General features: G+C 40.8%; 1 protein-coding gene across 3 annotated transcripts in view; it reads left to right on the forward strand.

Moving 5' to 3' along the window:
• Positions 1-12,874, forward strand: part of Trpc7 (transient receptor potential cation channel subfamily C member 7) — a 140,035-nt gene that overhangs the window by 84,997 nt on the left and 42,164 nt on the right. For all 3 annotated transcript variants that reach the window (XM_008831821.1, XM_008831824.1, XM_008831825.1), the window contains one exon: positions 8,131-8,347. In XM_008831821.1, the coding sequence (XP_008830043.1) occupies positions 8,131-8,347 (217 nt within the window). The remainder of the gene's footprint in view (positions 1-8,130; positions 8,348-12,874) is intronic.

Genomic DNA, 12,874 nt, shown 5'->3' on the forward strand with positions numbered 1-12,874 from the left:
CAGGAGGGAGGGAGGATGGGAGGAAGGGAGGAAGGACAGGAGGGAGAGAAGAAGGAGGAAGGAGGAAGGAAGGAAGGAAGAGAGGGAGGGAGGGCGGATGGGAGGAAGGGAGGAAGGACGGGAGGGAGGGAGGATGGGAGGAAGGGAGGAAGGACAGGAGGGAGGGAAGAAGGAGGAAGGAGGAAGGAAGGAAGGAAGAGAGGGAGGGAGGGAGGATGGGAGGAAGGGAGGAAGGACGGGAGGGAGGGAAGAAGGAGGAAGGAGGAAGGAAGGAAGGAAGGAAGGAAGGAAGGATGGGAGGGAGGGAAGGAAGGAAGGAAACAAGTCCTGAGATAGCAAGCAAACATAGAAAAATCACATAAAAAGGAAAATAACAAGACCTATTTTTTCTAATCATCAGATTTTAAAGAGAGAGGTGTGATAAAATGGGAAATTTTAAACACGTGAGGCATAACCTAAATGGATAAATAGCAGAATACAGAAAGAATAAAAGCACCTTTTCTCCACTAATTATGCAATGTGTTAAGCATGTCCTCCAAACTCAGTACGGAAATTATAAGCACAGTGTAGAAATAGCTAGCATTCTTGCGAACTTTCTAGGTCTCTGGTTACATTATCATGTGTGCTTCGTGAAGCAGGTTCAGAAATGAGAAAGAGCCAGAGGCTGGGACTCGAGTGCAGCTCACACGGGGGGCTGCGGACCCACCGCACTGCCTTTCTCCCTAGCTTCCATCCCCAGGTTACGGCCCATGTGGCCAATAAAAGAGGCGAGAAGGAAAAGGCAAAAGAGGGACAATTCAAAGGGTGTGGGACTGAATTTCTGCCTGAGGAAGAGGACCAAGAGAACAGGGGGGACTGGAGGAACGAGCCCTTCAGGAGCTTGGGTACCTGTGCTTCTGCCAGCTCCACCTTCGTCACAGCCTAGTCACGAGGGCCAGAAAGTAGCAGCACTCCAGCTCCAGGCAAAAGTCAGTTCCTAGAAGACCAAACCATCAGGAAACCTCCAAAACTGCATTTAGCTCGTGACCTATTTTGAAAGGAATTAAATTTAGATGACCAACATTCAGTGGAGAAAAACAGGGAGGTTGGCTCCACAGAAATGTAGCTAATAAAAGTGTCACCATTGACTTCAACTTCCTTTCACAGCCACTTGTAGAGAACTTAGGTCAGAATGTTGACACCAAGAATCCAGGCTGCTTCTAAGGTCACCAAAGCAGCCAGGAGATTAAGGGATTGCCTTTGAATAGGTGAGAGGTCCCAGGGGGGAGGTCAAATTCCTGCTGTAGAATAATATTAAACCATTAAACCCAATACTGAATGTTACAGTATCCTACCTGAATATCTATTGAATATGACAGTCTCATGCCATGAACTTCTAAATCAAAATTCTCCAAATAAGAATGTGCAAGGCCAGTTTTTTTTTTTTTCTGTCCTATTTTTTTTTTTTTTTTTTTTAAGCTGAAAAGGCCAGAGAGTGTAAACTAAGTAAGCAGACTTCAGCAGATTGTTGCTGGCCATTGGATTCAAGCATGCATTGTGAGACTGCATCATTTAGTCTTGAATGGAACTTGAATCCTTCCCTTACCCTGAGCCTGTGTGGCCAGGAACAGGAGCCCGTGCTCTCTCTACGCTTCACTACTAATTCATCTGTTCAATCATTAAAATAACAATATTATGGAAGCAAAGCTGCCGGTCCTCTCTTGCCGCAAAGCTAGATTTGACAGCTTCCAGAAACCTCGCAATAGCCAACACCAGCAAATTGGCATGCCTATTTCTGCCTAGTGGCAAGGGAAAAGACAGACATGCCAGTTGCTGACTAAATTTTTTAACTTAGGTAGATTTGAAAAGAAGCTTAACAAATATACATACATACGCAACCCAAAAAAGTGTGGTTTGGGGGTAGACATTCTGAGATTTCTTGAGCCCAGTAAGTTCAGAAAGCTGACACATTAATAAGACCCAGAGTCAGACCTACAATTATTCTGGAACATTCTGGAAGAAATTATTGCAGGAAAATTTAGCCCTTCACTGGGACTTCCTCTCTTCAGGAACTTGTCTGATGGATATTTGGTGATCCCAAAACTTTCATTAAGACTGAAAAATAAAGGCCCCAAGATAAACATAAACTGATCATTAAGCCACTGGTGCCTTTATTAGATTCCAAGCCTGAGCACAGTGAGGTGTGGCAGCCACGTCAATAGGTGACTGACAAGCCTTAGTCTATTATACAAGATGACTCTTGGTGGCACTGCTCATTACAAGGAAAGATTCCCTCATTAAAGAGCTTGTCAAACTCACTTTGAGGCAGCCAAAGGACAGATAAAACAGTCAAGATATTTTTAGTCTTTCCTTTCACCACTTAGAAAAAGTCTTTTCAAGTTTGGCAGAGATGTCGCCGGGAATTACAGAGAGGTCAAGCCTCCCATGTGACAAAAGCAGCCCTCTCTATGGGCTCCTGATGTACAGAATACCAAGTCTTCCCTGGAGGAGGGAACTATGGAGAATTCTGTTAATAGGCTGATCCTCCTCATCTGAATGAGGTCACTGCCTTTATGCCTATTTCTATAATTTCATGAAAAACACAGTGTCATTCCAGGAATTCCATGTTCTAATGACATTATCACATGTCCATGTGAGATATTAGACCTCTAAATTCTTTCACAAAAAGACTTGTAAAATGTCTCTGTCAGACTTCCTCAACTGGCTAATGTCCATCACCATCCAGTAAATGTTAGCAGCTCTGTTTCCAACCTAATGGTGCGTTCACTTCCTAGCAGCTGCTGTCCTAAATTAGGAATGCTGAAATTATTTGATTGGCCTCCCAAGATGAACTCATTAATTTCCTATTAAATTCCTAAGGCTCTCAATTCTATTATTGTATTTTAAGTTTCTCAGGGTCCCCAAGGAAGACAGTTAAGTACAGTGATTATAAAGCCAGGGGTCTCGAGAGGAGTTCAGCTCCCTCATATGCCAGTGGAAGAGCATTACCACATCATAGGTATGCACAGATAAGTACAGGCATGAGCGTGGAGCAGGTTTTTCAGGGTGAAGGAAGAAGAATGGCAATTTGTGCATCATTTTTCACTGTCGTTACTGACAAGGTTATGGTCAGGCAAGACAGTGAGTTCTTAAATGTGAAGGGACGAAGTTCAGTCTTTTCCTAGAGTCTTTATCCTCTCAACGCGGGCTCTAGTGCCAAAGCGCCTTTGTGACTAGTTAGCCTGCTTTACATCCTTCACTATTCCATTCTGAGTCCTAATCTGGATCTTACACAAGTTCAGTGAAAGGTAGGAGAGGGGATGACAAGTCCACTACCTGTTAAGTGTCACTAAAATTGGTCCCATAAATCAGACAAGGAAAACTGTAAACTACTCTGGAGAGCAAACTGATGTCTTTGTAGTCTGCAGTCTTTCAATGCTTACTGCCACATAGCTCTTGCTTGGAAGAGCATCAAAGTGTCAGTCAATATTCCCCTCCACTGTCCCAAACAAGAGCATCTCGTCAGAGTGGTATGAGCGAGCAAACAGCTTTCTAGGATCTCAGCTTTACCTGACCCAAGCTTATGGTTGGAAATAGAAGTCCCCAGCTCACACAGTCCATGTGGCAACCAGAAAAGGACAGGGACTCTAAAGATCTTCTCCCCATGTTTGTTTCTACCAGAAGTCTACCCTAGATTATAGAAAACCATGATGTAATGTTTTAATCATAGCAATGGAAGGAATTTTTGTGCCAGAAAATAGAGTACTGATATATTACCAAGACTTCTGTCCTAAAGGGACAGTCCAGCAGCCGTCACCCTGCTAGGATAGGGTTGAAGAGTTCCAGAGGCTGGTCTGAACCTTGAAATGTTACTCCTCATTTAGTTTCCAGTTTTGTTTTTGGTTTTGACCATAGGTTTTAGTCCGAACCTCTCCCCAGTAGGAATTCAGTTGCTCTGAAGAGAAGGAACAGATTTTGCAGCCCGTTTTGATCGCCATCATCTCTAGTGTCCACAGCTGGCACTCCAAACAGGCTCATGGAATAAATACACAAAGAGCCTGTATGGGTCCACCTTGATGAACCCTGCACGCGCACCTGTCACGAGTTGGTCAAGTCTCTTAAGTCCCCCAAGGGGAATTCTCTGAGTCCCTTTGTGCCACCTATGGAGAATGTCCCATGAACCAGCTACAGTTTTGCTTCTTGGATTTAATGTCATTCATCGTTTACATTAACTGTGTGTAGGGCTAATGTTTCCATTCCCATTTTACATAAGAAACAGAGACACTAAGGCGTTAAATTGCCAAAAAAATTTATGGAGTTGTGATTCAAACTGAGGGTCTGTGGATAGAGATTTGCCCAGTCACTACACGTGCATGTGTGCACCTACACGTGCATGCATTCACAGCTGTCTAGTTACAGCAAGTATTAAAACCTTCAGTGCCTACTGTATATGCCTTAGCTGCTGACTAAACCTGGAATGGACAGGATTCAGATCTTTAGAGCTGCCAGGACTTCTCTAGAACAGAGAAAACAAAAGCAGCACAGGACAAACTCTACCCCTTCCCTTCCCCTTCATTAGAAACCCTACCTTGTAAATATCACTGTCACTCAGCACCCCTTCAGCCCCCAAACAAAGTGTGGTTTCACACTATTATGAGAAGACTCCACCTTCAGACACCTTAATAAACACTTGATCATAAAAAGGAAAATTCCTGGATGTTATATTAAGGTTTTTTGCTTATTTTGATTTTGATTTTGTTTTTTAAGAGTTTTTTTTTTAAATTCACGTGTGTGTGTGTGTGTGTGTGTGTGTGTGTGTATGGGTGTGTGGGTGTGTGTGTGTCTGAATGTCATGTGTCTGCAGGTGTTCAAGGAGGCCAGAACAGGGTGTCTGATCCTCTGGAGCTGGAGTTACAGTTAGTTGTGAGCCTCCCAATGTGGGTGCTGGAACTAAACTCAGGTCTTCTAAAAGGGCAGCAAGTGCTCTTAGGCACCAAGCCATCTCTCCAGGCCCTGATTTTGTGTTTAAGACAGGTGGCCTTCCAAGGCTAGTCTGGAACTCATTATGGAACACAGGCTGATCTTAAGTTCCTGCTCTTCCTGCCTCAGCCTTTTGAGTGCTATGATGGCGAGCATGTGCCACCACAGCAGCGAGGTTACAGGAATCGAATATGGATTTGAGGGGAATATTCAGGATCCTGATGCTAATTTAATCAGGATTTATCTAATGCTTGAGAACCATTCAACTTTTAAAATGTGCTTATTTCTTTTGGCAATGCTTCCAAAGTTTACATCCACTCAGATTTTCAACTCATAAACTAAGCCTTTGCATGAGACATTGGCACCCAGCAAAGGGCAGGTGGCATTAGATAAGAGACTCTGGTGGTAAGAAATTAGAAAGCTAACAACTGTAAGTCCAGTTCCAGGGGATCAGATGCTCTCTTCTGATCTCCACAGGCATTGCACGACACAGGTACACTGACATATACATGCAGTATACACTCATATGCATAAAATAAAAAAATAAAATATTTTGAGGAGGAGGAAGAGGAAGAAGAAGGAAGAGGAGGAGGAAGAGTGGGGGTAGAAGAAGGGGAAGGGGAAAGAAAAGCCACTGAAATGGTTGGCTCACATCTGACCTTTATCAAAGGTTGAACAGTTGGCAGGATGCTTGCAAACCTAATCCTAACCTCACTTTCCTGTCCTATTACCTACATCCAGTGGAAACGTAGACCAGAATAGCCTTCCAGACATGCACAGGGCATTGTCAGAGTTTTATTTGTCTAGCATTTTACAGTAAACATAGTCATTTTCACGGATTTGAACATGACCTGAAAGAGGCAGTGAGAACGTGAAACTCCTGGAACAGGGTCTTCCAGGGTATCTGCCCAGGGTCTTCCGGGGTATCTGCCCAGGGTCTTCCAGGGTATCTGCCCAGGGTCTTCCAGGGTATCTGCCCAGGGTCTTCCAGGGTATCTGCCCAGGGTCTTCCAGGGTAGCTTAGGTCTAGCCATATAGGCAAGGGGTCAGGTGCTTCACCTTGCCAGGGAGATGGAAACAGTTGTTCCCCATATTCTCATCTGAATGGTCAATGGGAGGTCCCAAGTAGCACCCACAGGGAAACTGGTCAACAATTGGTCTTTTTTTACATGTCACATCCTTCTCTATCACTCCTGTGGACCTTCTGGGAGAAACAGATCGGGTATCCCTTGCCCTCTCCTCAACCTCCCTCTCCCCACTCCTCTCTCCTTCCCACAGTCATCATCTTCCCTCGTTTCTAATGGAAATTCAGTCAGGACAGTGACAAGAAACAATGATGACTATTTAAGAATGTTCCCTGTATACACAAAAACATCCAAGATCAGATGATTGGAAAATCGGCCCCAAGATGGCAACGTCATTAGCTAAAATGTTGAAAATTTCAAACTAGCTATCTGATATCATATAAATCAAATTGAGATGTGACTTAATTATGATATATTTTAATTCTACTGAAATTATCTGAGACATTTGATTTGTCCTTACATTCTGCATTCCAAAATTAGTACATTTGCCTATTACCAAAAATACTCTAAACAAATAAAAAGTAAATACAATGATATCTATAAAGTATTACAGTATATATAAATGTTATTTATAAGATGTTTCTCACCTGGAACAAATGTCTCTTTACATTTCTGAAGTTATTCCTCATCTGTTTTATGATAATATGAATGTTTATACAGATGACTTTCAACATCATCAGAGAGCCTAATGTTTGGACATTGGTTGGAATGTTGTGGTTTTTGGAAGATAGAGGCCAGATTTTTGTAGAATTTCAAGTGATGAGTTTTATGGCCTTAGAATGATAATAAATCATGTAACAACTAATAACTAGAACAAGAGGAAATGTTTATCACATTGAAACACTTTAGAAGAGCATTATCAAGTCATCCGATTTACAAATGTTTTATTGAACATACTCATTAAGGAAACCTTACATTGAAGAAACCTTTATATTTACTCTTCTGTTGAACAAATACTCTGTTCTTAGGTAACATTTCACTCCAAGACTCCAAAATGAAGTAAAATGTGAACCATCAGTTAACCAACTACCAGTAATAACTAAGTATCTACCCTGGAGGAACTGGGCTTCAGAGACTATTTCTCTTCCTTATTTTTAGTGGCCTGGGTAGGAGTAAGGTTTCTGAGAATGACAGTGAACTAGAAGGGAAGCAAATGCGTTCAACAAGGACTCAGTATACAACCTGGATTTAACCCTCAGGGGCCTCAGTGATCAATGGGGCATCATTACACAGAGAAGAGTTTACAGATTCTTGCTTGCTCCCTAGTTTAGCAAGTTCTAGACCATTCTAGATTCATTTGGAACAATCATACAAACTACCAGGCCACAAGAAAAACAATAAATTTTAGAGTAGTAATATATAGCCTATACTCTGTCGACATGCTGCAATAAATTAGAATTTTTTTAAAGACAGGTTCTCCCTATATAATCCCAGTTGACCTTGAAATTATGATTCTACTATCTCATCCTAGATTTTTTTCGAAACAAGAAAGGAAAGGTCTTTCATATCTGAAAAACAAATAATCTCTGAGTTGAAAATGAATCAAATGAAAAATTAAAAAATATAAATAACCAGCCTCATCAAATTTTATAGACACACCACTAAAGTAACACCTTGAAAGACACGTGTAGCTTTAAATAAATTCATCAAGATACAAGGAAAGGATAACCACAAATAATCTAAGTATGTATTGGTACAACAGAAGCTGAGCATGCCTAGTGTGTACTTTTTAAATTGTGAATCTATTCAGTTATTATTTCTCAGATTCAAGGGGCATAAGTCATATCCCTGTGGTTGGGGGTATCTGTGCCAGCCAATGAAACTTGATTGTGTGTCTTTGTGTTCTGTTCCTTGCCCTTAGCTCCTCCCATAAGACTTTCAAATAGAAAAAGAATTAAACCAGTGGACATAGGTTAGGTCAGGAAGCAGCTTACAAGCACAAAAATATCTCGGCTCTTCCAGTTTCTGTCCAAGACAAAGGACTCTCATTAAATTTTGGTTTCATGAACTAAAGCAATGTTTTGAAGAGAAACATGCCCATCCAGAGCTGTTGGTTTAACATGTCCTGTACACACTTTCTTTCCAGCTAGGACGAACCCTGAGGAGCCCTTTCATGAAGTTTGTAGCCCATGCGGTGTCTTTTACAATCTTCTTGGGATTGTTAGTAGTGAATGCATCTGACCGATTTGAGGGTGTTAAAACTCTGCCCAATGAAACCTTCACAGACTACCCCAAGCAAGTCTTCAGAGTGAAAACCACACAGTTCTCCTGGACAGAGATGCTCATCATGAAGTGGGTCTTAGGTAAGCAAGCTGCTCCATCTTCTAGTTCCTCCTCCCTTCATTGTAAGAGGACATTATTAAATGCTGACTTCTAAACTCTCCCTCTGCTTGCAAGAACACTCTTGGAAGACAAAATGAACAACATAAAAGTCATGTGCATGCTGGTACAACATGTGCATGTAACATGAATCCCAGTTTTGAGAGGAAATGTTTAGGGAAATGTTCATAAATAACTCTTCATTATACATGTACTGAATGTGACTACCAAGTGGTTTAGCATGGGAGAAATTGATCATTTATTCTCCTATAAGCCTTAGGAAATTAAGTTCTCCTTAAGATAGGTAAAAATTCATAGCTTAAAAGATCCTTCTGTTAATCCACAGATGTAGAATTTTAATACAAATATTATCTAAAATTCAAGGAGCAGCATTTTCTCATTATTTGTGTAAACTAGTGTGTTAAAAGGTTGTGACATTCTTCTTTGCGGTGATATTTTGTGCTGCCAAGATTTGCTGCCAGAATTTCCAAGGAAATTGTTCCCGGTTTTCTTCCTTGATTAGCTATTTACATTTTACACAGCTCATAAGAACTATTACTAATGGAAACAAGAAAAATAAAACAAAACTGGAAATGGTTAAGATGAAATATAGAAAAATGTTACTGATTTTTTTCTAATACTGAACGCTGCAAAGAGTTTGGTAGAAAATAGTCTCAGTAGGAAAAAAAAACCATATAATTGCCAAGACTATAATTAGTAATATTATAAATTTAAAAAGCCTTAATAAACTGCAAGTTTTACATCATAAACATTTGAATTTAATGGTATTTTGAATGAAATAAAATTTTTAAGAAGAACAGAAATTAATGCACGGAGTACTAAGACTTGACCAATTAATTAAATTGGTTTAGTGGTACTCACCCAGACTGTGCCTTATGGACAAATATTCAGTATTAGTAGAATTGCCCTAGGTTTGCAAACATTAAGTCAAATAATATTCATGGTCAAAATGTCTGTGCCATCAAACAACATAATCATGAACAAATACTTGAAAAGATGATGCAACACATGGCCTGTGATAACTGAATGGCATACACACCAAGAAAGCTCCAAGAGTTGAACCCCTAGGAAACATGGATGCCCAAGCTGAGACCAGCTGGGAGAATGGTCCCTGTGCTGGATCTCTAAGAAGGCAGGCAGAGGTGATGAGAATAGTGTGGTTCAAAGGGCAGTCAGGACCACACATTATGTTTCCCAGAGATTTTTAATCCACCAGCAAGCCTGTGGCCAAAGACTTGTATAGTGAAATTGTTGACACTAGTTGGAAAGAGACATCGAAGTCTGATAGATCAGTTCCATGGCCTTTCACGGTTGAGAATCTACCTCCGTTCTCCCTGGGATATCCCCTAGGTTTAACAAAATCAAGTACTTTAACACTAGGCACTTAGAAATATTCACATGTTGAGTTTATGCATGAAAATATAGTGTTTATGGCACAAATCACACACTGACCCCATTTTCTACATGTACCCCAGATAGAAGGCTGTGGTAGTGCAACATCCCTTCCTTTACACAGTTACCGTAAGCTAAGGGTTTCTCCTGAGCCATCACTTCCTCCTAAGACCTCTTACTTCACATCCTAGGTGTCAGAGCATTAGCACAATAAGAGAGATACATCTCTACTCACACAGCTTCATTCCCATTTCTGCCCGTTAAGCTATTAAGCAGAGCTGAGTTTCTAAATACATCTGAAAGGTTATAGAAGGAAGGAACCATGCACACTGGCCCTTTTCCTGTTAAATTTAAGACAGAATAAAAATGCTACTTTCTTACAAAAGGGGAAAAAATTAGAAAAATTTTACTACAATGAATTATTTAAATACTGTGTTTATTATTTTTATTTTATGTGTATGAGTGTATTACGTGCATGTGTGTAAGTGCACCCGTGTTGTGCAAGGCCTGTGCAGGTCAGAAGAGGGCATTTCTGGAGTTATGGATGGTAGTCAGTCACCATGTGGGTGCTGAGACTCAAACCCAGGTCCTTTACAAGAGCAATCAGTGCCCTTAACCCCTAAGCCATCTCTCCAGCCCCATTACAATTAATTTTAAGAAAATACATAACTCATGGGAAGAACAGAATGAATCCATGGGTCTGTGTCTCCCCTTCCGTAATTAACAATTCATAACGAATTTCTTTCATCTGCACTCCCCTAGATCCCTTTCCTTAACTCGGTTATTCTAAAGCAATCCCAGGTATCATACAATTATACAATTCCTTCTGTAAACATACTGTATTGTTGTTGGGCAAGGTAGCGCATGTCTTCAATCCCAGCACTCAAGAGGCAGAGGCAAGTGAATCTCTGGGAGTTTCAGGCCAGCCTGGTCTATACAGTGAGTTGTAGGCCAGCCAGGGCTGAAGTCTTATTTTTCTTTTTTGAATCTTTTTCTCTTCTGTACTTCATATTATTGATCTTTTTTAATATTACATTTATTATTTTTATTTTATGTGTATGAATGTGTTGCCTGCATGTGTGTAAGTGCACCTGTGTTGTTCAATACCCAGAGAGGTCAGAAGAGGGTGTTTGTAGAGCAGTCAGCCACTTCATGGGTGCTGGAATCAAACACAAGTCCTCTGTAAAAGTAGCCAGTGCTCTTAACCACTGAACCATCTCTCCAGCCCCCATATTATTGATTTTTTACAGTGTCAGTGACTTTTAATCCCAGTCAATGAATTTTTCATTTCATATATATTTTTCAATTCCTGAAATTCTTTTTATAGTCCCCAAATTTTTATATATTCATAATTCCCCTTTTCTTTTTCAATGTGTTTTTATTTCCCTGTAAATCTTTGAACAAACTGTATGTGTATTGATGGTAACTGTTAAATCTTGACTCTGTCATTCTGAGTAATTTCTACCGACTACTCTTTCTCTTATATATTGGCATGTTTAGCAATATTTGATTGAATGAGCACTTTACATATTGTGTTGAACATCTGAATTTTGTGGTCTTAGACTATTTCTGTTGCTGTAACAGAAAATCTAAGACTGGATAATTCATAAACCAAAGAGGTTTATTTGGGCTCGCAGCTCTCGAAGCGGAAAGTCTAAGCTAGGTCACCTGCATCTAACGAGGACTCATGCTTATGAACTCATGGAATATGACAAGACAAAGCAACATGTATAGAAGACGATACTAAGGGCAGCCTCACTTCATAAGATCCAGCTCTTGTGGTTCCTAAACCTGTCCCACAAGAAGAAGTCACTATGTGAGAAAAGCATTATTAATCCACTCATGAGCCCCCACCCCCATGACCCAGGTTGAGGCACACCGGTACTATTCAAACCTCAGCAGCTATCTGAAGTAGAGAATGGGCCTCGAGAAGGAATGTATGTCACACTGACTGATCCCAACTCAGATCCCTTTGCTTAGGGGTCATACTCCTGTGCTGCCTGTTCCCAGTGTCAGAAAACAGTTCTTCATTTTATTCAGTTTGCTGATTCATCATAGCTGGTAACAGATCAGGACACTCTAAAGCAGAACCAGAAAACTTGATCAAAGGTAAAAAGGCTGATCATCAATGCACTTGTAATCCTAGTACTTGGGAGGCTAAGGCAGGATGATCACAAGTTTGAAGTCATCCTGAGATACAGATGAAAACCGATAGAGAGAGAGAGAGAGAGAGAGAGAGAGAGAGAGAGAGAGAGAGATCCCTTCTTTTACCCCAGGCCCAGAAAGTCCCAGCCTGGTGGAAAAAAGAGAAAGAGAGAGAGCTAAAAGAAAATTTCTTTATATCTTCATATGTCTAATCAGTAACCAAATTTCCTTTAAGAGAGAAGTGAGTTAATTCCTCTCTTCCTTCAGGTTTTCAAATTTCACCTTATCAGAGCAGCTGAGCAGCTAAGAAGATGCATTCTTATCCCCTACTGTGGTAAGGTGAAGCATTCTAGGCAGAAGGGGTAGTTTGTGTTAAAGTCTAGAATGGAGAGCAAACCTGACTGTTTTTTAAAAAGTATGCCCGGAATCATTACATCAGACTGACAAGAGGCAGTAATGATACAAGCAGAATCTTCATAGTTTCAACACAAAAGTGACATCAAATAGCTTCAGTTTTTTCAAGAGTTACTGACTACTATGTTAAGAATGGATGGTTGGAGCTGGAGAGATGGCTCAGCAGTTAAGAACACTAACTGCTCTTGCAGGGGACCCAGGTTTGATCCCAGGACCCACATGGTAGCTAACAACCATAATTCCAGTTCCAGGGGATCTCACACCCTCTTCTGACCTCTGGAGGCATTGCACAACACAGGTGAACTTACACACATGCTAGCAATACACTCATGCACCTAAAAAATTAAATAAATAAAATTTTAAAAAGAATGAATGGTTGTGGAACAAGAGCAACAGCGAGGTGCCAGTTCCAAAGTCACTCCAATAAGTCAGACATCACAAGTAGTGAAGAGGCAGTAGATGGTGATGTTTGCAAGGTAAAATCAAGAATATTTACTACTGAATTACATGTGAGATGGTAGAAAAAGACAGCGGTCAAG

Source organism: Nannospalax galili, unplaced genomic scaffold (assembly GCF_000622305.1).
Source record: "Nannospalax galili isolate Female #2095 unplaced genomic scaffold, S.galili_v1.0 scaffold735, whole genome shotgun sequence".
Taxonomy (NCBI): Eukaryota; Metazoa; Chordata; class Mammalia; order Rodentia; family Spalacidae; genus Nannospalax; species Nannospalax galili.